This window comes from Salmo salar, chromosome 19, assembly GCF_965601325.2.
Source record: "Salmo salar chromosome 19, fSalSal1, whole genome shotgun sequence".
Classification (NCBI taxonomy): domain Eukaryota; kingdom Metazoa; phylum Chordata; class Actinopteri; order Salmoniformes; family Salmonidae; genus Salmo; species Salmo salar.
In genome coordinates, this window is record NC_138309.1 from 55,851,506 (window position 1) to 55,877,695 (window position 26,190).

The 26,190-nt window shown below is 44.5% G+C and overlaps 1 protein-coding gene across 4 annotated transcripts; it reads right to left on the reverse strand.

Moving 5' to 3' along the window:
• Positions 1 to 1,188: 1,188 nt before the first annotated feature.
• lmf1 (lipase maturation factor 1) lies at positions 1,189 to 24,258 on the reverse strand. Of its 4 annotated transcripts, XM_014158417.3 has the most exons (11): positions 24,004 to 24,258; positions 23,373 to 23,682; positions 22,520 to 22,530; positions 16,800 to 16,948; positions 8,813 to 8,878; positions 5,477 to 5,644; positions 4,729 to 4,909; positions 3,255 to 3,408; positions 2,857 to 3,040; positions 2,163 to 2,275; positions 1,189 to 1,727 (listed from the first exon to the last, which is right to left on the reverse strand). In XM_014158417.3, exons 1-11 carry the CDS (start codon positions 24,209 to 24,211, stop codon positions 1,562 to 1,564), a joined length of 1,710 nt encoding a protein of 569 aa, XP_014013892.1. In that variant the 5' UTR covers positions 24,212 to 24,258; the 3' UTR covers positions 1,189 to 1,561. The 4 variants fall into 4 exon arrangements, with proteins under 4 accessions (XP_014013892.1, XP_082821918.1, XP_014013893.1 ...); XM_082965792.1 differs by lacking the exon at positions 8,813 to 8,878; XM_014158418.3 differs by lacking the exons at positions 22,520 to 22,530; positions 23,373 to 23,682 and having other exon boundaries at positions 24,004 to 24,250.
• Between the last annotated feature and the right edge of the window lie 1,932 nt (positions 24,259 to 26,190).

The window sequence follows — 26,190 nt, forward strand, 5'->3', positions numbered from 1 at the left end:
TGCGAACAATTGATCCCAGTCAGCTATAGATTCAAATTCTAAAAGATATTGCTTGTCCTAGAGGTGGGGGTAAGACACCAACCCCCTAATGTGCCATAACAAAGGCTACTCTGGTTATGTGAACATGTCAATAACTATACGAATAGCAGGACCCATTGCCTGTGAAACATGATGGTATTATGGTCACTACACTATTTGTTTTCATATAAGCTATTCACCCGTCCTACTCATTTGATTCTCTTCTTGCAAATTGCCCATTGGGACAACTAAGTTCTATACCCTCTTGCTGAGACAGTAGAAAATGTTTTGTGACTTATTTGTGCGTGTACTTTGTGTTTCTTATTTGGACTGCGTGAGGGACATGAGGTTGTCCTGTCCCACTGGCTTGACTAGACGTCCTCATTAGAAGCAGAGGATGTTCAAAGCCTGGACCTGCACACATCAAAGTAAAGCTACACCCATCTGGATGGCTCACTGCTGCCTGTACAGACAACACCATCATCTCCTCCACAACTAGGTAGAATAATGAAACATTTCACAGAGGTAACTTACCACTTTTTTGTTTACAGCGCTAATTTATCACATTTTGGAGTAATAACTTACCACAGAATGGGTCAGAATTGGTCCATGTATATTCTGACACACAGTGCCACCAAATGTTGTTTTTGCCTACAAATAGCGAAACCAGCAGCTGTATTAAGTGTAGGTAAGCATCAATATTGAACAGACTGTATACACCATCTATGATGGAAAACAAACAGTGCAGCTGGCTCAGATATTTGTGATGAGGTGAACACAACTAAAAACGGACATGCCGGGAGGAAAGTGCATTGTGGGATGCAAAGACTGGTAGGAGTTATTGTCTCAACAGGGTTCTCGTCCGTTGCGGTTGTCACTACTCTGTAGGCTGAACACACACACACACAAGATGACAGATACACTTCTTCCACTGATGAGAACCGTCCCTTTTCATGCATTTATTCATTGGATCCCTATCAGATCCCCATAACACAAAGACAAACAACGGTTAGGGGAATTTGTATGTAGTACAACACTGCAATGTCAATCTAGTCATTTTATTTGAGGGAAGGACTCAGGCTCTTTCATTGGATGATTTAAACCACCAGATTAGTTGGACAACCTGCTTGGCGTAACGAACAAAAGGCAATAATACATAGAAAGTCTAGCTTTGTTCCAAAATAGACCTTTTATTTTCAAAAGACACAATGTGTGTAGAGTGTCTGTCTTGCGATGTGAGCCCAACATGGACTGTGCGTCATCCCCTCAACTCTCCTATTGTGGCAGAGTGGCATATCCCTATTCACGGGAAGGATTGATCATTCTTTAGTGCAGATGGCAACATGACATGCTGGAGACAGGCAACATAGAGGAACAAAACAATTGAGAGAAAAAAATTCAGAACCCCGATATCAGGGTTCTCATGTCAAGATGTTTGCTTTCAGAGCATATTTGACCCCAAATTATAAGGGGGAGCGATACCTTGGTGTCTCAGGCATTCATCGCTCATAGAATACATCAGTGTGATTGGTCATACAGTAGGTCAAAGGTCAGGATGGGGCCAGTTCCGGGACTTAAAATATCCCCTGAGAGCAACCAGATCCACAGCGGGGAAGTAGGCTCCAATACGTTTCCTCACCCACCATTTTCCCTGGGGACCACTGCCAGGCAGGGTGAACCTATACTTGAAGTGTTCTCCTCGGACCCACCTGGGGAAGGAAGAAAGGAGGGTGGGGGGAAGAGAGAGAGGAATGATTAGTGTTACTGACAGAGAGAATACAAAGACATTTCATATCGAGAGGAAACATTCCACTAGAGGAGGCTAGAGGACAAGGATTCTTTTTTTTTTTTAAAGAGAATGTGAGGCTTGCACATATTATAACGCAGACAACCTTCCACTTCCACTCTGCCTCAGCACAACACTGCTGAGATCGGTTACGCCTTCAATGCAGCTGTCAACGGCAACTTCTGGCCATTTTAAACATATTAAATGTACGTACTAAATAAACTCACACAGTATGTATCAAACTGATTTACGCCATCTTATGTTTTTATTATGGACAACCCTGTAGTGGAGTACATAGTTTATGGGCTTTAAACATAAGGGCTAGCAGTCTCCTCTGTGTTAGTCAGTGGAAGTGTACCTGGGGTTGTCTCTGCCCTGGAAGGGGTTGTATTCCATCAGTGAGAGGATTGATGTGTCGTTGGCTAACAGTCTGCCTGCTATGTGGATCACCCACTCACTCTGCTCATAGGTCTGGGAGAGAGGGAGAAAGAGAGAGGAGGAGGGTTAAATACATGGAGAAAGAGGGTGTTCTGAAGAAGAGAAAAAAACAGTTGACATTTGAGTGAAAGATCAACTGTCATATTGAACAAAGCCCTCAATCTGAAGCAGTCTACCATTCCAAACGTTTGAGCGGATATTGAGCTGATCTGCAACATCATAAACCTTCCCCCTCTTGCCAAAATGTCTGACTGGGATTTTCTTGGTTCTGGGATTGGATGTAAAACCAGCAGGAAACCCTATGCCCTGAGAAGGGGACAATAAAACAGCGCACCACACGGCCGAGTCTCTGGCCAGAACTACACCTGAGAGAGCTGTAGCAAGAGTTGAGAATAGTGTGGGCAGCTAGCCCTGACAGAGGAAATTACTCAGAGCAGGTAGTTCTGAGTCCAGACTTTACGCAGAGTTAGCCAGCTCACATCCAAGGCAGGAATTTCCCACAAAACCAACAAACAGTAAAACAAATGAAACAGAATCCCTGATTTTTATATGTCAACTTAGCGCCGGGTACTGTAGATCAAAGGTCTTTGCTGAGTCCCGGACTCTGACTGTACCTGGAAGGCAGCGAACCACATGAGCCAGTCGAGCCTGTAGTGGTAGGGGGAGATGAGGCAGGGGCGTCGGGTCAGGTCCCCTGGCTTACACAGGAACTGGTACTCCTCCCACACAGCCTCTGGGTCCTTAGGGTCCTCATTCAGAGTACCCTGCAGAATCACCTCAGTCCGCTCCTTAGTGATACTGCACAGAGAGGAAGGGAGGGAGAGGGGAGAGAGAGAGAAATGGAGGGAGCCAAAGAAAGTTAGGGGTGAGGGAGGGAAAGTTAAAAAGGATGGCAGAGTAGAGAAAAGGAGAGGACCAGAGCAGAATGAGAGGATGTGGCAGTTTGGACTGATCAAGTGGAGAGATGTAGAAAGTGTTGAAATAAAATGAGAGAGGAAGAGGAGAACGATACCTGCCGAAGGCCCCGTAGGTGTTGACGATGCGGAGCGGGTCAAAAGACGTGTTCATCACCTGTTTGGAGCTCAGCAGGTTCAGCACTACAGGAACGCTCAGGTAGCCAATCAGAACGCCCAGAGCCACATTCACCACTCGACGAAAAAGCATACCTAGGATGGAGAAGAGGTGAAAAAAAAGAGGAAGTGTGTGTGCCTGTGTGTGTTTGTGTTTGTCTGTGTGTGTGTGTGTTTGTCTGTGTGTGTGGAACTCAAGATCCCTCTGGCAGTAGCCAGAGAGAGGGGCTTAGCCTATGAGGTCATGAGGCATTTAGCCACTGACAACTGGAGGAGTTGACAGCTCCAAATCCCCACGACCTGTCTCGGATTGAAATGCCAACCCGTCAACCAGTCCCACGCATGTTAAAACCATCCATCAGAACTATACCTGTTGTTTGACTTAAATAATGGACTTTTATGACCCCCCAAAAATTCTAAAAAGCAGCCATGGTGCAGGTAGAGAATGTTAGGGCCACTTAGCAGATATATTACCCAGCATAAAACTAAAGCCATTAGCGATTCCTGGGAGACCAATTAGCTAGAGCCTATGCCTGCTCTAACACACCACATGGGCATTCCTTCCTCACTTCCTAACTTTCTCTCTTCCTCTCTCTCCATCACCCTCTTCCACATCATCTCCAGCTGTCTCTCGCTCTCGTTCCATTCCCTCCTCCCTCTCCTCAGCTGTCCCAGCAGTAATCCACACTCCTCCCATCGTGTCCAAATCGTAAACTCTTTCCTTTATGTTCATGTGCCAACTGCTAGGCACCCAGTCCCATTGGTAATGTGTGATTAGTAATGCCTAATAACCCCTGCCAGCACCCTGGTGTTGTCTACCATCTGTCAAGGCCCTATAGCCTGCTAGCCCGCTCCAGATGTGCCTACAGCCAGGTGTGGGTGTTGGAGACGGGATTGGAGGGTGGGGAGTGGTAGGGTGCTCATGTGGACCCACTCAATGACTGCTCTTTGGGGTTGTAAACACACACAAAGCTAAGCCAGGCACGTGAGAAGGGGGAATCCATACACACACAGCGCGGCTGGTAGAGACATCAGTCAGGCCTACCCAGTGGAGCGGTAGTCATGTTGAAGGCTGATGTAATACCTCTTCTTTCTCTCTCTCTCTCTCTCTCTCTCTGCCTGCCATCATTAGTCCCAATCATAAAACACAGACAGGATAGCAGGGCCTCTAATGCCAACTGGTTGAAAATAAATACCCAGAAATCCAGGAGAATACTAAATAACCAGAAATCCAGGATAATACCCACAATACCTTAGCCCTGTCTGTATCGATTTCTTCATTTGTAAAGTTGGGTCTGGGCTGGGGCAGAGAGTGGTGTAGGTTGTGAGGGAATGAAGATAATTATATTTCTATCTATTTCTATGGTGTGTGGGCTCTAACTCCTTTAGGAGAAATCATGTCTGTTTAGTAGGTACCCCTGGTGGGTTTGGGGGTCCATCCTGCTGCCTCCTCAGCCTGGAGGTCCAGTACGGCTTGCTTGGCCCCTCGGCCAGACGAGAACAGGAATCCCAGAGAGGCATCGTCAAAACAGGCCAGACTGGGAACTATGGTCAGCCAATTGAGGAAGCTCAGGTTCCCACTCACTATCAGAGTCACCTAGAAGAGGGAGGAGAGGGTAGGAGGAGAAACAGAGGGGAGAGGAGGAGAAAGAGGGGAGGAGAGACAGGAGAGGAGAAACAGGCGAGAGGAGGAGAAAGAGGGGAGGAGGAGAGAGAGGAGAGGAGAAGAGAGAGGAGAGGAGAAAGAGGCGAGGAGAAACAGAGGCGAGAGGAGGAGAAAGAGGGGAGGAGGAGAGAGGAAAAACAGAGGAGAGGAGGAGGAAAGAGAGTAGATGGGGAGAAAGGATAAGGAGTAGTATTTAGATTCCTCCAAAGGTACTGCCAGAAATATAGCATGATATGACTGATGAGGATCATCTGCTTTGGCTAATAGTTCAGCATACTGCAGCGGGGAAAGTCCTGATTTCCTGTATTCATTCAATTATAGCTGGCTCTGAATAACACTCCATTCAAACTGATGACTGCAGTTGCCATAAAATTGCTGTCATGCACCAATGGTTCCACTAGGTGGCAATGTGACGTCAGAGCTACTCCAGGTATTCTTAGGCACAGATCTAGGATCAGTTACCCTCCCAAAATCCTTGCCTTTCTACTGTCATCTCACCTGGAACACTATCTGCAGCGTCCCGTTGACCATGCACATACGTCGCCCCAGGAAGGTGAAGAGAGGGACGATGAGCTCGATGAAGTGATTGGACAGAACCTCGAAGCGATGGAACCACCATGGGGATTGGTGCATATAGTATGACATGGGGTTTGGCACCGGCTGAGTCTGGAGGGAGAAAGAGAAACAGAATGAACACAGACAGACAGAGACAGGCAGGCACTGGCAGTTTGTCAGACACACACACACCATGGAATTGCACTGTGTGGTTATCAACAGGACATCTCCAGAGATAGCATTATAGAGGGGAGTCAGTACCTTCACGCCTTATTTTGGGGCCACCTAACCCACCACATCCTTCCAGTCTCAACCACAGAACTGGGACGAGCCAGAGAGGACCAGACACTGACCCAGGGAGAGGACAACCACAACATGAGTACTTCCAGGTCAAGGAAAAAGCTATTTGTCTTAGTTTCAAAATAACCATATCGATACTCAAATATGAGCAATGACAGAGGGATAGAAAGAGGCAAACGAAAGATAAGTCATTGCCGTAGCATGAGTGTTAAGGTGTGTTTTTGCATGTAATGGTAGGGCTAAGCTAATGAAAGCACAGCTCGTCACAGATAACTCTGAATGACTATGTTTGCATGGATTTACATGGTGTCACTCCAATGACTGCATTTGCATGGCGATGAATGGCAGTGAGATACTGTATAACTTAACATCCCCCACCAGCTTTCCCACTGGCTACAATGACTGCCCAAATGACACCTTGTGCCAAACATGAAATGTAGCTGATTTTAAATGTAAAATAGCTATAAAAAAATAAAAATCCCCCTCATTGTTTTGGCATAAAACCATGGGACAGAATGGCGTGGGGAAACAGTGTACAATTATAACGCCACACCTTCAGGAAGGTTTCCAGAGCTAAGTAAAGCTACTGCCTATTTTAGAAATGTCCTGAGAGAGCTCTTTCAGTGCAGAACCAGACAGGGCTGGCGCGTGAGAGAGAGTGTGTATGTGTGTGAGAGAGAGAGACACCACACCCCCAGACAGCCTAGGGCACCGAGCCTGCAACCTCAGATAACCAAACATACCCAGTATGCATACAGCAAACAAACTAACAGAAAACAAAACACCCACCAACCCCCCCGCAGCCAGCCTCACATAGCTTCTGCAGTCTTCTTACCCATGATGCATTGCGCTGTGTGGCCCTGCCGTGAGTTTTGAGAGATTGGAGGCTGAAAGGGAGCAGTGTGTCAGCGTCAAGGGGGGGCAGGCAAACCTTACCTGGCGCCCTTGGATTCCGGTAGAGGGGGTAGGGTGGGTGGTGGGGGGGTTGAAATGTAAATCCGCTTTACCCCTGGGGGTTTTGACAGGTTAGGAGCTGGCAGGTCAATGTTTAGATGGGGATATAAGTCTTCAGGCTTCCATGTATGCTTTTCCATAACCCCAGGTTGTTGTTTAACAAGGACATCCAGGTGGAACACAAACACTATTGGATTGTTTCCTATCATTTTTTAACACCTTTTTGTCAAATTCTACAATGCGTTCATTTAGTCTCTGATCCATACAGGTTCCCATGGCTGACCACCACTGTTGCCAGAAACCCATTAGCCTCCACGTGAAGCCCGAACAAAGCTGACATAATGTAGGCTGATGGATCTGTAACAGGAGGCTCAATGGGCCTGAATGAGACCCCTGTTTCTCAGCAGACTCTCTCAGATAGGCGTGATGGTCCACAGACAAGAGGTCCCTTTGAGTTAACAGGGTTTAGAGAGGAAGGTGGTATGATGAGGTGCCAGGCATCCCTCCACACCTCTCACCGAGGAACCCCCAAGACAGAAGCAGCCTGGAATAAGGGAGGTTGCAGGCATATTTGGACATAAGTGTTGTGAGGTAAAATTTCAAGGCAACAATTATGACATGACTGATAGGGTAGAGGAGTGACAAATTAACATGGACACAAAGGTATATGACACAAATTAACATGGACACACTTACCCACTTAAAAACACACGAACACACACACAAAAACAAACACTAACCCACAAATAAGGAACAGAAATCTGAAAATCGTGGCCACGAATTTGAAGCCATGCTGGACCAGTTAGACATTTTAATGTCTGTTCAATGTTTCACCCACCCTGTCTGTCCCCCTTATAAGGTAGCAAATTAGGCCATTGAACACACAGTTAACTCTAATCAATCTCAAATCAGTTCAACTGGTCTCCTCCTTATATCATCATGACTCTTTATGGCCTATAACTTGCTAAAGGCAGGCTCTTAAAATGGCGGGCATAAAGAAATTAATGAGTAGTCGTATCGACCAAAGAAAATAACCATGTTTCCCATTTAATGGGAAATCCACCCAGCAGGCGAACAGAGCAAAGAGGAGCAGTGCTGGCCAGGGCTAACAGACTAAGCATGGGTTTGTCATATGTTAAAACCTATACAGTGAAGTTAACCTACTATACAAGGAAGAGAGATTCCTGGTGTCAATAGTAGGATGAAGTCGCCCCTGAAGATTGATCCAAGGTCAGTTTAATGTGTCCTCCCCTTGATGGTTAAGGTTAGGGATTTGGTGAGGGGAAGCTGATCTGAGAGTAAGTTCTACCCAGACAGAGCATGTCAGTACAGTATGTATGCATCAGTACAGTCCAGCCTAAGGACAGTAGACCGTTCAGGGACTTTTTCAAGGCCATAAAAAGCCATAGTCAGTCAGACTCCAGGGAGACGTGGTGTATTCCTGGTCTCTGTCATTAGACAGAATGCTCCACGCCGTCTCATCTCCCAGCTGTGTGGGTTATAGCCTAGAGATGACACAGCTGTGTTCTCCATTCCTATGGACAAAACCCAACATGGGGCTTGTCTAGCAGCCATTGTGGCAGACAGTGGCTCCCAATGTCCCATCATATGCTAAGAAATATATCGTCACCCACTAAGTAAACAAAAGTCATATTTCTTATCCAGGACCAAGACTTAAACCATTGCCTCAGTCGGTTTCAATTGAACTTTAAGGTCTATGTGTAAGCTTATTGTTTAGCCAGGGGAGCTCCGCCTAAGGAGAATATATAGCTTGGGGAAGCACTGGTGTGTCCACGGCCAGCCAGACAGGAGCAGTCGATCCAACGATGTGGCACAGGAAGATGGATAATAAAGTGATTAGTTTAACTCCGTTTGGGACAGCAGGCGATTGATAAGGATCATGTGCCAAGGCCTGATCTCTCAGCACGACACGGCACAGGCCAGGGGAAAGCCCTGACGACAAGATACCAACAAGCACTGCTCACAAGGATTGAGGGAACTGTATTGCACTGAACGCACACGCACCTCGTAGTGGTAGTCCATGCACGTCAGGTCCCTCCAGCAGCGGTCCCCTCTGATCTTTATCAGCCCCTGCAGGGAAGACGATGACATGTCAATCATTGAGCTCAACTCAAGGTGACATTTTCATGGTGCAGACTTAAAATGGGACCCTCCATCTTTACCATACCCCTGGCCAGTGGTTCTGTCCAGGTGTGTTAGTTTGTGAGGTTTGTGGAGAGCATATCATTGAGACATACAGTAATGACATGTCCTGCTCCAATTGACCAACATTTTTTATTAAAATCAGTAGATTTGTATTGGATCGGTCTGTATCTAATTTAACATCCTCTAAATTACCATGAAACAAAAACTTCAGGCCTACTACCATGTCAATACAGCATATAATCAGTGATCATTCAATATGAACCATGACAGTAGGAAGGTGTGCTAACAATCACAACCAATTCTGAAGGATTGCAAGATGTGAGTTGGTATGATACAGTTTGTATGTACATTAGATAAGACTCCATATTCAACGAATCTCCTTCATGATGGCCAAAGCAGCATATTACTTGTGTTGGTACCTAGCTAGCACTAGAAAGCTAGCGGTTAGCGGTTAACTCTGAAGCGCCAATGGCTAGCTAATGGTGAGAGCATAGCTATTCACACAGAGGCACTCAAACAAGTATCATGTAAAACAACCTGTTGCATAAAGGCTCTTTCTGCTCGTCAATTCTGGCAGAATAAACATTTATTTACAGCCCAGGCAGAAATCTATTTGTTGTGATTGAATAAACTGTCTCCATTCAAGCCTCTTATAAGTTGCACTATTGTCTCCCTGTACAAATGAAGAGAACATTTGTTGTATTGCAAAGAGGAGAGGAAGATTATATTGCACTAATTAAATTTCCACTTTCATGCATTCCTCTATGCACCTGTTGAGGTACAATGGAACTTTACATCACAGGTCACACCATGACAGCGTGTGTATGTCGCTGGCTAGATAAAGACAAGGCCATAGAGGAGCTCAGTCCGTCTATGGTAACTCTACTGGGCATTAAATACTGTGGCGCTGTGTCTTGTCCACTTGAACAGCTCCTAGTGGCAGCTCTGTGGGTCTGTCGTCGTTTCTAATATACCACTCTTCGTTCTAAGCCTAGTGTTAAGGCACACGGTGAAGTTGCCCCTACATGTCACTCAAAATTAATAATATACAGTGCATTCGCAAAGTATTCAGACCTCAATGAGTTTTTCCACATTTTGTTACGTTACAGCCTTATTCTGAAATGGCTTAAAATTGTTTCCCCCCCCTCAATCTACACACAATACCCCATAATGACAAAGCAAAAACTGGTTTTTAGAAACATTTGCCAATTTATAAAAAACAAACCCGTGAAAAACGACATTTACATAAGTATTCAGACTCTTTACTCAATACTTTGTTGAAGCACCTTTGGCAACGATTACAACCTTGAGTCTTCTTGGCATATGACACTACAAGCTTGGCACACCTGTATTTGGGAAATTTCACCCATTCGTCTCTGCAGATCCTCTCAAGCTCTGTCAGGTTGGATAGGGAGCGTTACTGCACAGCTATTTTCAGGTCTCTCCAGAGATGTTCATTCGGGTTCAAATCCAGGCTCTGGCTGGGCCACTCAAGGACATTCAGAGACTTGTCCCGAAGCCACTCCTGCGTTGTCTTGGCTGTGTGCTTAGGGTCGTTGTCCTGTTGGAAGGTGAACCATCGCCCAAGTCTGAGGTCCTGAGCGCTCTGGAACAGGTTTTCATCAAGGATCACTCTGTACTTTGCTCCATTCATCTTTCCCTCGATCTTGACTGAAAAACATCCCCACAGCATGATGCTGCCACCACCATGCTTCACAGTAAGGACGGTGCAAGGTTTCCCCCAGATGTGACACTTGGCATTCAATCTTAGTTTCATCAGACCAGAGAATCGTGTATTCTCATAGTCAGAGTCTTTAGGTGCCTTTTGGCAAACTCCAAGCAGGCTGTCCTGTGCATTTTACTGAGGAATGGCTTCCGTCTGGCCACTCTACCATAAAGGCCTGATTGGTGGAGTGCTGCAGAGATGGTTGTCCTTCTGGTAGGTTCTCCCATCTCCACAGAGGAACTCTGGAGCTCTGTCAGAGTGACCATCGGGTTCTTGGTCACCTCCCTGAACAAGGCCCTTCTCCCCCGATTGCTCAGTTTGGCCAGCTCTAGGAAGAGTTTTGGTGGTTCCAGACTTCCATTTAAGAATGATGGAGGCCACTTTGGTCTTGAGGACCTTCAATTCTGCAGACATTTTTTGGTACCCTTCCCCAGATCTGTGCCTCGACACAATCATGTCTCGGAGCTCTATGGACAATTCCTTCAACCTCATGGCTTGGTTTTTGCTCTGACATGCACTGTCAACTGTGAGACCTTATATAGACAGGTGTGTGCCTTCCCAAATCATGTCCAATCAATTGAATTTACCACAGATGGACTCCAATCAAGTTGTAGAAACATCTCAAGAATGATCACGGGAAACAGGATCCACCTGAGCTGAATTTCAAGTCTCATAGCAAAGGGTCTGAATACTTATGTAAATAAGGTATTTTAGTTTTTTTTATGTTTAATAACTTTGAAAAATGTCTAAAAACCTGTTTAGCTTTGCCATTATGGGGTATTATGTGTAGATAGATATAAAGATTTGTTTTATTTAATCCATTTTAGAATAAGGCTGTAACGTAACAAAATGTGGAAAAACTCAAGGGGTCTGAATACTTTCCAAAAGCACTGTGTCTGTGTGTGTGTGTGTGTGTGTGTGTGTGCGCGCGTGTGTACACATACATACATACATACATGTTAGGCCTCCATGATATTCACAAACAAAACAATAGAGACAGGAAGACCAGAGACAAGCTGACAAACTTCCACGTCTAGAGATTGTGCAGCTGGTTTCGTATGACTGGTTTCGTGTCCCGTGTTGGTCAGTTGGTAGAGCATGGCGCTTGCAACACCAGGACTGTGGGTTCGATTCCCACGGTGGGACCAGTATGAAAAAGTATGCCCTCACTACTTAATGTAAGTCGCTCTGGATAACAGCGTCTGCTAAATGACTAAAATGTAAAAATGCGTATTCAAGTTCTCTGACTCTACTAAAGCAACTGAATGACCCGAGAGAGCGAGGGATTTCTGTTGAGCGAGAGAGGGATGCATTGACGGATATGAAGCTGGATTTAATGTGCGTAATCATATTAAACGAAGCATGAACAAAATTAAGAGAAAAATGAGGAAGGACAACAGCTGATGTGGGCTGTGACTAAGCTATCTGGCTCGGATTTAATCTCCAATTCTAGGAAATAAAAAGCAGCACTGATAAAAGACGAGCGGGAAAAATGGAATTAAAAGCTGGTTAGCGATCCATTACTTTCAAATGAGCTTCAGAACATTACGGCCGACTCCGAAAACAGTCAAGGGGGAGAAGTAGTCTTTACTCGTTTTCCGACTTGTGTTTCCTCTTTGGATGCCCCAGAGAACTCAAAGCCACACCTCTATCTGCTCTTTGCACAAACCTATGAACCAATGCAGTTACCAGTGCCTGCAGCCACACACATGGCTCAGTCAGAGCTCATGCATAGGTTCTCTCCTCAATGCTCTCATGCACCACACAGACCAGTCCTAAAGGTCTCTGTTCCTCTCCACTAATGCAATAGACGCTGATTGGTGAAATTAAGGGTCTATATTGCAGGCTGATATATCCCTGGGGGAGCAGGGATAGAGGTTTGGAGGGACAGAGGGAGGGGTAGATGCGCTCTCTGACGGTGGACGCCTAATTCATGGGTTACTTTTGCTATTTATCAGCGAGCATTCTTGCATCTACAACATTACAGATAATCTAATAAGCGCGCCGGGAATGTACTTTCTCTCTTGAAAAATGTGATTCCATTCATTTGAAAATTATCCCCCCTCAGCCTCCACCTATCAGCTGGGCTATAAACTTAACCAGGATAAATGTAGTTGTCTGCTTGTGCCACCCGCCTGCTGTCCTAATGCCATTTCAAACAGGATTGTTTACTACCTGCAGCGACGGAGGGCCATTAGGAATATTCTATTTAAGTGCAAGCAGATGTGCTTCTGGTGTACATGAATAATAGTGTTGTTCTGTGCTCTATTCCTCCAACACGGAGCCAAAAGAGAAGAATTAAAGGCTTGGAGAATATTAACAGTTCTTATGGGGTAATAACTCACTGTTATGCAACATCAACTGCAGTTTAAGCCAGGGGTTGAATGACACAGACTGGAAGACGGCCTTGGATTGGCAAACCGTAATGTTCGATAAGGTATTATGATTTCTGCAGGAAATTAAATCAAATTGGCCCTTTGAAATGAAAGAGCATGGGAAAGAAACTTCATATGACACATGTGTAGAGGGGAAAAAACCCAGAATCAAAATGTATACAACAGCTTAAAGCACTAGTCTGTCTTGGCCATGTATGATCAACTACAACACCATACAGCCCTTGGAGGACAAGCGCTTAAATCCTTTCTTCTGAGAAGACTATTCAATAAAAAGCACTGAGACTTCAACTCCAGAAGAAGCAGCAAGGACACATGCAAACTCACCTCGAAAATCTCTTATTTAGACAACTAAATCAGCATTGATGCTCTGTGAGAATGTGCAACCGGGACATATTACTCACACATTGTTTGTCATGGGGCAGGGAACACACAATAACTCTGACTTTGTTAGGCCACATTGGGGTTATCAGGGCATTAGATTCTGCTTATAAATCGTTGGGTGTTGACTATAATACTATTCAGTCATGAGGATGATCAATTCCCATTGTCCCATATTCTGACCATGGAGTAGGCCAGTTTCCCATTCCCTAGAGAACCTAGGTGGTTCGACTGCAACGTTATTAGGGAGGCCATTTTGACAATCGTTTAACGGAAAGGCCTTTAACGATATTCAGTTGTCACTGAAGTAGTGCTTTGTGTTGTTAACACCACAACAGAAAATATGAGAATAGTTCTACTTTGTCAACAGGCATAAAAACAGTGAGTGGTTGGGTGCAGGCAGCCATTATCCCATGAAATTTGTCAGCCACCATTAAAAGAAAATCCTGGCCATGACAAATTGAGTTGATGCATGCGACTCCAATAAAACACCATTTGAGCGTTTTGTTCCACAGCACTGGGCTCCATCCATCCACACCGAACCACAGAACTCCAGGTGCACGTTGGCTGGAGCCCTTCGCAAATGTGCAAACGACAGCGAGCAAGTCCGTCTATTTCCTGTTTGGGTGCCGCGCAGAGATTTATGCAGACTCCCGACAATAAAAGTAGGGTATGGTGGCAAGGAGAGTGAGCGGTGAAAATGTCGTTGCTGGTTTGGAAGGCTGTAAGTCAGGGACTGAGTAGAGAGAGAGAGAGAGAGGCTGGGCAGGCTGAGGTAAGCAGGCCCTGAGGATGTCATTAGCACTACCCAGACCTAGAAAAAGCAGGTCGACCCGGGACAGTCGTAAAAACAGAGACTCCCTGCTAGACGACAAGATACGCTAATGTATGTACTGTACGGCTGATAACTGTCACATACAAGAAAGACGAATGGTTTCGATTTTCTTTTACTATGCTTCCTACAGTGATGATACTTCCTAAAAATGGAATTCACTCAGTGATAACCAATCATCAGTGTAAGAACCACAGAAACAATCAACACCCAATGACACCGCTTTCTCCCACTGGCAGCCATTGGCATCCAAAGACAGTCAGTAACCAGTTGCACACTGGATCAAGCCAGCATCCATTTCCCTACAAAGGGAAAAAGCCTATATACTTACATGTAGTATATTTTTCTCTCCCCCCAAAAGAGAGAACTTTCATTTGGCGTCAGGGGTTCATTCTGACTACAGTAAATGAAAGAGTGACGTGGCCTTGGGCTTGACCAGAGAGAGGGGCCAAGGGACGTCCTAAACCCGAACACCCCTGCCAGCTGCCTAAAGGTACACCTCGATGCCCCTGCCAACCTAAACAGGAAGGCGTTAAACACTCCCAGAATCCTTCAAACATGAACATGTTTCTCCGCAGGATGCAATCAACTACATTACAGTGAGTCGTTTATTGTGTCATTTTTATGCTACGTTGACCTTTCACCATCGGTAATTCCCAATACTGGAAAACAATGATTGTTTTATGCGTAGCTCCCCCTACCAACAATGTCCCAAGTCCCATCAACAGTCTTCGAGACAATAGAGAACTCCGAGGCCAATTGGGGCCAGGGCCAACCTCAAAACTCATCAACAACCCAACGACATGGATACGGGCCAAACCAACAAACAGCCTGCGGAAGACACTTCCTCGAAAAAGTGATCACCCCGAACGAGAATGGAACAGTCCAACCAGACAAGCACTTTACTGTATTATGGTTTTACTGGACTTCTTCAAAAAACAGGAGCATGGGGGAGATGCTCTCCATTGCCTGGTGCACTCTTTCTACTAGGCCTACCGTTCCTCCTGAAGGAGTGTGAGATGTGATACCTCGTGCAAAGGCTGTGAGACAGCTAGTTTACTGGCCAGGTCCAACCTCTACCACACCCAATCATGGGGCACCACACCAGCACCCTGATTACCATGATTGTATTTCACAGCTTAAACGCTGACACTGCCCTGTGAATCAGATCCCATTAGCACCACTTAGCAAACCGCCTGGACTTACCCTCTGATGCTAACAGCCTGGATAATGAAAGGAGGTGTGTACGCACACACACACATAGCTTAGGACGCAAAAGCAGAGGAACCATTGAGGAACAGGGTAAGAGAAAGAAGTGTGCTGCCAGAAGGGATATTTTTAACATGTGAGGAAGGGCCTGACTTGTAAAGTCACTCAAAAGAGAGAATCTGTTTAGATGAATCTGCTGAAGGAAATTAGCAAAGAAGAAAATGTGATGTCCTCAATAGCACTGTTATTCAACAATTTTGAAATAATTTGACAACATATGCAATCAAGATTGGATAAAACAGAAAGAAAGTAGACATTGAGAAATAAAATCATTGAATTGGGTTATAAACTGATGCTTTCAGAATCCGAACATGAAACCAGTCAGGACAAAGTTTCTTCTTCCTTAGGGTCCCTTCGAAGTTTACTGGCTACGTCCCCTTCACTTAAGCGGTTCTCAATAGCAATCTAACAGTGGTCAACCACAGACCAAGGGATAGATTACCCTGACCTAGTCTCACCAACACTTACATGACAAACACAGTGAATGTAGCATGGCTTTTATAATGGACTATACTGTATTTACACTGCCAGTGTAAATCTAAGGAACTTAAGACATGACAAGAATTTCCTAAAAAGGTTTCAACTTTAACCTAATGTCATCCAAATATCAAGCTCTGAGTAAATTTTCTAAACGATATGCTTTCAATTATATATATAACAATTTTAAAATGGAACCCAGCTGCCCCGACCACAATAAAAATCATGATTACCCCGTGATTAAAAAGCTGCTTATTGGTTAAGCCTCAGCCGGGTCTGAGGGGACCTAAAGTGCGTTTCTGTTTTGAATAAATGTGTTGTAATGACTTTGTGTCTAGGGGAAATGACAAGAGGGGCTTGTACAGTTGTAAGCACTTAAAGTCAATCATTCTCTTGACACTGGGGTAAGCTGAATGAACATTTAGCTCCCTCGTCGCTCCGTCCTCTTTATGGGCCTAATAGAAAAACACTTTGGGCATTGTGGCAGGTTCCAACCCCCACGTTTTAAAAGACAACAGTGTTTGGTTGGGTGTTCTCTCTCCACTAAACCATAAAAGAGACAGACAAGTTGCCTGACTGACTGGTTCCATATTTGCATTTACAACGTGTGTTTTTCTTAGGGATGGTGTTTTGTTTTGACCATAGAGAAGTGTCTAAGCACAGTAAATACTTCTTATAAACACGGGAAAATTCCATCCGTGTCTTTTCCACAGACTATGAGGTGAATTCAGTGTCAGTGTGATAGATGTGTGTGTGTGTGTCACTCACGGCGCCCAGCATGATGCGAACGATGAGCCAGCGGAAGGTCCAGATGGAGATTAGCGAGGGGGGGCAGCGAGGGGGCACCTGGGACAGACTCCACACAGGACACAGGAAGATCCCCAAGAAGCCTGTCTCCAACAACTGACTCTCCCAACCTGAAGACAGAGGGAGAAGTGAGAGGAAATGGGGGAGAGAGAGAGAGACAGAAAGAGGGGAGGAGAAACAGAGAGAGCGAGAGAGAGAGAGAGCAAACGTTCAGAGAAAGGACATCAGGGAGAGGGAGAACAGGAGACAGGGGTTTCAGGAAAAGGACAGGGGCATGATGAATAGTCTAGCAGATGTGGGGAGAATATAGAGTGACAGTGCATGTGTGTGTGAGTAAGGATGGAGCATGATACGGAATGAGATGACTAAGGAGAGATGAAGACATGGGATATATGAGAGAAAAGGCGATTGCTAAAGGTCAAGTGTGGCAAAGGTCAAAAGTGACCACATCTCTCAGCAAGCGAATGGTGCATGGATACATACATCAGGGGAGCTACTCAGTTACCACATCTGTGATGAAGTAGGGAAAGTCAAAAAGTTAAGACTGGGGAGAGTTAAGAAGTGGGCAGCAAAAAAAAAAAGCTAATTCCCCTTGTGCATGTCACTTTGCATGTTTTTTTTATTATTATTTTTTTTTAAATACTCTGAGCTGCCCTCACCATTCTGAAGCATTACTTACAGTCAAAGCAAAAAGAGCAGCCGGGGATGCTTTGAATAACCAAAATATGGACAGCTGTAATTGTAGAAGGGAATTAGGACCAGTTATCCGTCTGTCTATGCAAACATCACTGTTCTGGAACGATCTCTATCTGTCATTCTACAATGATGACCACAGATAACCTCCTCTGGCTATGTGCATATGTCCCGATGGCCAATCACTGCAGGCTTGTTCATAAATGTAAAGTGAAAAGGTTCAGAGGTAGTGTATGTGTGCCATCAGGGATGTGTGTGAGTCCACGCACCCATGCAAACACGTCAGTCGATCTAATTCCACAGACTGGCCTGATGTGAATGCAGCAGAGGGCTCCCAGTGAAGGCCCACCTGCTCCCGTCTCTCCTCAGAGAGATCCAGTGTGATCTGTGCAGCTGTTGGCCTGTTCACCCCTCTTAACAAAGGCAGTCTGTAGCCCTCGCCCAGTGGACATGCAAACAGAGATAATGACAAAGATGATGGAGAGAAAAAGAGAGAGAGAGAGAGAGAGAGATCGAGGGACACAGAGTACAGTATGTAGTTGAACAGTCTTAGGACTAAAGAAAGAGGAACTAAATGTATTCTTGGTTTTGTTTTAATTTCTTTCCTTGATAAACGAGTCTTCTGTATAATGAGCGAGGGAACGAGAAAGGGGAAGAAAAGAAGAGACCACAAAACCTGACCACAGACATCCGACTGGAGTCTTTCACTCCAAAGTGTCATTAACCAATCAGTGAGGTCAAATTAATCTGGGCTCTTATCTGAACTAGCGCCCTACATCCAGAACTATTTAAACTCAGCCCTGCAGCAATTAGATTGGACTCAACAGTCTGATTGAATTGAGTTATTGGGATGACAACAGAGGAATCCTGCTGAGGCAACAAAAGACCAGCTGAAGCTGAAGCAGCCACATCTGCTAACCCTGGGCAGTGCTGATCTTAGATTAGGTCCTCCCTGTCCATATAATAATATTCATTATGATCTACTGGAAAAGGCAAAACTGATCCTATTACAGTGCTCCTACTCTGAGCCACATTTTGAATACAGCCAGGCCCATCCAGGGCCAGATGTTTACTGAGGTCTGAGGATAATGGGGTTTTGGGTGGCATGATACTCCGACTCTGATCTCTATGCCAGTAGGCCAATAGAGACTAGTGAGGGGCATTAAACCATGTCAGCCGAGTGTTGATGACCACCGCCAGAGCGATGATGAGATTATGTAGAAATGTAATCATCCCAAACCTCTGACTATGACCCAGGCCCAGAACATATTAACACATCTGAGCTGAATGTGATCGCTTCATCAAATGGGATAACAAGGGCTCAGTAGTGGTTGTGGGAAGGTTAGATAAGGGCTAGGTTGTGGAGTGACAAAGAGCAGGCTGTTACAAATCTCAGGTCCAGGTTTCTGAAAAGCGTGTTAAGGCTAAGTTAAAAAATAAAAAAAACAGCTTCTATCGCAAGGCCAACAGAGAGGCTGCTGCCTACATACAGACTTGAAATCACTGGCCACTTTAATAAATGGATCACTAAGCACGTTAAATAATGCCACTTTAATAACGTTTACATATCTTGCATTACTCATCCCATATGTATATACTGTATTTTATACAATCTATTGCATCTAGCTTATGCCGCTCGGCCATATATTTATATGTACGTATTCTTAATCCATCCCTTCACATTTGTGTGTATAAGGTAGTTGTGGAATTGTTAAATTACTTGTTAGATATTACTGCACTGTCAGAACTAGAAGCACAAGCATTTCGCTACACTCGCAATTACATCTGCTAACCATGTGCATGTGACCAATAGAATTTGATTCATCGTTAGAATGTTCGTGGAGCATCATTAAATCTCTTGAGCAGTTTCACAAAACCATTGTTACGCAAGACCCACTTGTTATTTCCCGACTGCCTCAGACCACTTGTCGGACAGCTAAATGTGTCATTAGAGGTGCTGTTTTTGCCTTTCTGCGTCACTTTATACCCAGAAGACCTCCGCTAAACATAGAATCAAGCTGTTTATATGTTTCTCTGTGACCGCCGATAACAGAATTAATTGTTGATTGCAAATAGGCCTTCACAGTTGCCAGTGTCTTTGCAACTGTTACAAACAAGTGAAGGATAGAAAGATATTTCAAATAAAAACTAGAGGACTGCATAAACAAAATAAATACAGTATAGGCTACATGGGCTTATCTATTTCAATCATTTTGAAATCAATTCATTTTAAAGGGATATTTCGGGGTTTTGACAACGAGGTCCTTTATCTACTTCCCCAGAGTCTGATGAACTCGTGGATACCATTTGTCTCTTTTTTTATTTAACGAGGCAAGTCAGTTAAGAACAAATTATTATTTACAATAACGGCCTGGCTAAAGGCCTCCTGCAGGGATGGGGCAGGGATTAAAAAAAAACACAGCATGGTAGCAACACAACATGACAACATGGTAGCAGCACAAAACATGGTACAAATATTAGGCACAGACAACAGCACAAAAGGGCAAGAAGGTAGAGACCACAATACATCACGCGAAGTAGCCACATCTGTCACTAAGTGTCCATGATTGAGTCTATGAATGAAGAGATGGAGATGAAACGATCCAGTTTGAGTGTTTTTTTGCAGCTCGTTCCAGTTGCTACTGAAAAGAGGAATGACCCAGGGACGGGGTCTCTGCATGCAGTTTGAAGTAAGTTGCTAACAAGGGCTGGTGCAATTGCTAACTAGTATTAGCACAATGACTGGAAGTCTATGGGTATCTGCTAGCACGCTAAACACATGGCCTTCCATGCTAACAGATACCCATAGACTTACAGTCATTGCACTAACTTTAGTTAGCATTGGCTTGCAAAATTACCTGTGTCAAATCTGTGATTTTGTGCACTATTATGGGATAACCATTAGCCGAGCTGCCTTAATATTTGCAGCCATAATATATAGGAGATAATCTCTAAGTCTAGGAGCCGATCTGTCGTCAGTATTGTGGAACAATTCCTATTAAAAAGGTAAGATTCAAATGGAGAAAGCTGATCCGAGAGCAGTGCTGACTTGCTTGTAATCCTATCAGTATTGACAATTGGCCCAGCGTCGTCCGGGTTAGGGGAGGGTTTGGGCGGCCAGGAAGTCCTTGTCCGATCGCGCTCTAGTGACTTCTGTGGTGGGCCGGGCGCATGCACGCTGACACGGTCGCCAGTTGGACAGTGTTTCCTCCAACACATTGGTGCGGCTGGCTTCCGGGTTAAGCAAGCAGTGTTTCAAGAAGCAGTGCGGCTTGGCAAGGTCGTGTTTTGGAGGACGCATGGCTCACGACCATCACCTCTCCCGAGTCCGTACAGGAGTTGCAATGATGAGACAAGACTAACTACCAATTGCATATCACAAAATTGGGGAGAAGGGGTATACAAATAAATAAACGGTACAAGTCAAAAGTTGGGACACACCTACTCATTCAAGGGTTTTTATTTGTACTATTTTCTACATTGTAGAATAATAGTGAAGACATCCAAACTATGAAATAACACATATGGAATCAAGTACTTATCAAAAAAAGTGTTAAATAAATCAAAATATATTTGAGATGAGATTCTTCAATGTAGCCACCCTTTGCCTTGATGATAGCTTTGCACACTCTTGGCATTCTCTCAACCAGCTTCATGAAGTAGACAGATGGAATGCATTTCAATGAACAGGTGTGCCTTGTTAAAAGTTATTTTGTGGAATTTCTGTCCTCAATGTGTTTGAGCCAATCAGGTGTGCTGTGACAAAGTAGAGGTGGTATACAGAAGATAGCCCTATTTGGTAAAAGACCAAGTCCATATTACGGAAAGAACAGCTCAAATAAGCAAATAGAAATGACAGTCCATCATTACTTTAAGACATGTAGGTCAGTCAATGCGGAACATTTAAAGAACTTTGAAAGTTTCTTCAAGTGCAGTCGCAAAAACCATCAAGCACTATGATGAAACTGGCTCTCCTGAGGACCGCCACAGGAAAGGAAGACCCAGAGTTACCTCTGCTGCAGAGGACAAATTCATTACAGAGTTCAAGTACATGGAGTTCAAGTAACAAACATCTCAACATCAACTGTTCAGAGGAGACTGCGTGAATCAGGCCTTCATGGTCTATTGCTGCAAAGAAACCACTACTAAAGGACACCAATAAGAAGAGACTTGGTTGGGCCAAGAAACACCAGTAATGGATTTTAGACCTGTGGAAATATCTCCTTTGGTCTGACGAGTCCAAATTTGAGATTTCTGGTTCCAACCGCTGTGTTTTTGTGAGACGCAGAGTAGGTGAACGGATGACCTCTGCATGTGTGGTTCCCACCGTGAAGCACAGAGGTGGTGTGATGGTCCTTTGCTGGTGACTGACTGTGATTTACTTAGAATTCAAGGCACACTTAACCAGCATAGCTACCACAGCATTCTGCAGTGAAACACCATCCTATCTGGTTTGCACTTAGTGAGACTATCATTTGTTTTCAACAGGACAATGACCCAACACACCTCCAGGCTGTGTAAGGGCTATTAGGACCAAAAAGGAGTGATAGAGTGCTGAATCAGATGACCTGCCCTCCACAATCACCTGACCTCAACCCAATTGAGATGTTTGGGATGAGTTGGACCGCAGAGTGAAGGAAAAGCAGCCAACAAGTGCTCGGCATATATGGGAACTCCTTCAAGACTGTTGGAAAAGCATTCAAAGTGATGCTGGTTGAGAGAATGCCAAGAGTGTGCAAAGCTGTCAAAGGCAAAGGGTGGCTACTTTGAACAATATAAAATATATTTTAATTTGTTTAACACTTTTGATTACAACATGATTCCATGTGTTATTTTATAGTTTGATGTCTTCATTATTATTCTACAATGTAGAAAATACAACAACAAAAATAACACATGGAAGCCTAAGTCCCATCGCTATCGGGAAACCGGGTCCAGATGGATGTTGTAGACTTACAAATGTAATTGAATGTAAGTAGTTAACTTACCAAACGAATACCTGTAAGGAGAGGAAAAAATAAAATAGATCAGCATAAAAATTGATATTTTGATCTGATTAGAGGCTTGGCCTAACCTACATTATGTACCAAGCACTTACCGCAAATTGCAATACTGTACCCACAATTGTACATATCACATGACATGTCAGAAGTTTCTAAAGATGAAACACTGAATAGTGTTGATAAATAAATCGACTTACTCCTATTAAACACACTGGACTAAAAAGCGGGACATACCAGTAATGACCCTTTTAGACTAATCAGCTAACTGAATCAGTGTTGGCATGATGGCCTTGAAGTCTCCAAATCCACATTCAGAACATAAGAAGCAGATGCTGAATTGTTTTTAAAATATCTTCAGGAATTGTCTACCCTCTTCATCTTATTCTTCAGAGCCACTGAGAACTTCAACAGAGCTGAGAGAATGAGGGAGAACGGTCATGTGTTTGTCTGTCTGTCACTGTTGTACAGTCTATCCCTCCCAAAGACTTGAGACTGAACTATCTTCTAGCCACAACACAGAGGCCCCATCAACATGTTCTCTCACTCACTACTGGGTCCCCTCCCACAACCCTGTAAACTACACCCTACCACACACATGGAACAGAGACAGCAGTGTGTGTGTGTGTGTGTGTGTGTGTGTGTGTGTACCAGTGGAGGTTGCTTAAGGGAGGACAGCTCATAATGATGGCTGGAACGGGGCAAATTGAATGGAATCAACCACGTGTTTGACATATTTGATACAGTTCCACAGATTCCGCTCCAGCCATTACCACGAGCCCGTCCTCCCCAATTAAGGTGCCACCAACCTCCTGTGGTGTTTTTCCAACCCGTCACTCACCAGATCTGCCCCACACTGACCAAAGAATGGTAGAGCACCCACAGCATGGCCATGATGATCATGTTGGCAGTGCCAGTCAGCAACACAAAGCCTGACAGTGCCATCCCCACCAGGGCAATGCCATCCAGGTTGGCATCCATGTCCGTCCAGTCCAGGAACCACAGGATAGAGGGAGTGTAGGCGAAGGCAGACATATCGATCTTCCCCCCCACATAGCGCTTCACACTGAGAAGGTAATCCTTACAGGGCAAGAGGCCTCGCTCTCCTATCAGCTGTTTGTTCTGGTTGTAGGCAACAGTGAATGCAATGACTACAGGGGGAGGGATGGGGGGGGAGAGGTAGAGGAAGTGTGAGGTGAATACAGATAGGTTTGTGAGTACTAGAACTGTCTGGTTCATTTAAGAATGTGACAGGAGAACAATTGCTATGCTTCTTGGTAAATGGTAACGTGAACAATGTGTCCATGTCTACTTGAACATTAAATTGGTTTTAACTCCAACAACCACCATAGAATACACACATGAAAACTGACGAGAATAATATAGCCTACGCAATGGTCTGGAAGCTAAGTTATAATGGAGCCAGTGCATCAAAACTCGCTACATTGTCACAATATCACACTCGAACTTACAGTAGATGAAAGCAATGGAACGTAGAAGCACAATTCGAGTGAGCCAGTAAGTCCCGGTTTGCAATGTAACCAATTCTTTCTTCTTTGCTTTGCAAGTGTCCTCTTCATTATTTGGGGTGTTGTCATCTGAATGTGTCGTCGTTTTCTTCGATGTTTCGACGCGTCTTTTTCTCAAAATGCTTTCAGAATTCTCACTGTGAGTCGCCATGTTGGTTAACGCTCTAAAAGCCACGTGATCAGAGGGCTCGTTCAAGAGTGTCTAGAAACGTAGCGTCTGAGTTTAGACAAATCCGTGCGTTGCGCATCGCACATGCTTACCGTGGAATGGATAGCCCATCTATCGCACATTGATAGTGCTGTACCCGTTAAGGGAGATAATTTGAACGTTTGTAAACTTGCCGAACAAATTACGTACAGTAGACTAACACCCTTGAACAGCTGATGTGTCTTGCAAAATCGTATGATTGGTGGGCCTTCTTCTATGGTATATTGGCGATCACACAATTGAATGTGCATCCCGCCACCTACTATGCAGGATGGAGTCAGAATTCCCCCAAAAAACTGAACTACCAATAATAATAATCAGATCCCTACACAGGCTCAAGGGGAACCTGGGAGGGCAGGTCTTCCAGCGCCAGTACCCCTTGCAAGTCTTCAGATGTAAAATCCTTGAGTCCCAAAAGGTTTTTTGCCGCAGGCACAATAATGTCAAGTTTTTTCAACTTCTTTGAGACTTGTGCTGTACAGTTTATAACGGTGTCAATAAACACAACAAAATCCACCTTAACACAGGGTATATTTTGTCTGGCAGCAAACATTTACAACAGGCTGTGGTGTATCCACCCCCATATCTTCTCTAGGTTTCAACAACAACAAAAATAGTCTACACTGTCATCCTTCTACACAACGTTCTTCAGTATACTCTGTTCGTCTGCACGCACTTGAAACATGGCCAAATCCTTTACAATTCTTATACTTCAGTGGTTTAGGGTTCCAAGCTCTTACGGTGTATCTTACATAACCAAGCTTCACATGCGTAGGTATTTGCTCTTTATCAAAAAACAACAGGACCGACAGACTTTCTTCCTTTCCTCCATTCACCCAGCGGGCCAGACGCCGGGCACCAACCAAACCAGGAATTCTCTTCAGGTATTCAACCTGAACATCCTGATATGACTCCTTTGACAGGTCATTTACTCTGAAGTGCAAAACACAAAACTTATTTTGTCCGGATTCTTTTGAGGCTCACTGCAATCTTCCTCTGCTCTTCAGAAATACAATTGATCAAAATAAGACCACTCCTGGTCACTGACAGACTCCATCTTTCCAAGTGCATACTTCACCATTTGCCACCTCAAACGGGTTTCCCCACATATGCATCCTTACTCAAACACATCCCAACAAGAAGCGATTCATTATCATTTACACACGCATCTTCTACTCCAATTTTAGACAATTTCCTTTCTGTTCCAGTTTTCGATGCTACTGTTGTCCATTCAAAACATTTATTTTCAACAAATTTGCTCAACACGCTGCTTAATTCCATCTCAGCATCCACTTCCATCATCTTCCCATCCAACATTTCCCAGGCAGTATCCCATACCCTCGATTGGAAAGGAAAGGGAATGAGGTGGGCCTTCTTTTCACCTGTGGTCACATGGTGCAAAAGTGACATGTTCTTTTGGATCTGGGTTGAGCAGGCAGAGTGAAGTAGAGACTAAACAACAGTTTCAATTTTTTTTATAGGGCATATGGCTCAGGTAGGATACATCTCACATGTTCCATTCCACAGTTTGCTTATACAAAATCAAACAAACCAAAACAGGCACAGGAAGTGGCGCAGCCCAGGAGCCAGGCAGTAAACAGGGCTCCACCATACCTTCAGACTGCATTCACTTCATGTGGGCAGCCATCTAGAACACAAACACAGGGGGGCCTGTGGGTGATTTTTTAACATTTTTTTGAAATCCTCATGTCTTACTCATTGTTGGATCCAAATCAGATGTTATGTTATGGAATCGTCTGAAATCATATGGAACATCAATTAGCCAATAGGAGCTCTTCTTGGGGAAATGAGGCAACTTGTCACACCTGTGACATAGACACGATTCCAATTTGGCAAGTGTATGGTCGCGTTCCACTGCTAAGACGTTGCATGCATCAACCACTGGTTGTGTTACCCTGCTC

Coding starts and splice junctions, on each gene's coding strand:
- lmf1 (XM_014158417.3), bottom strand. CDS start 24,211: ATGGCGACTCACAGTGAGAATTCTGAAAGCATTTTGAGAAAAAGACGC. Junction 8,879..16,799: donor TTCGCATCATGCTGGGCGCC/GTGAGTGACACA, acceptor TCTTCCCTGCAG/GGGCTGATAAAGATCAGAGG. Junction 2,276..2,856: donor TGTGGTTCGCTGCCTTCCAG/GTACAGTCAGAG, acceptor CCTCTCTCCCAG/ACCTATGAGCAGAGTGAGTG.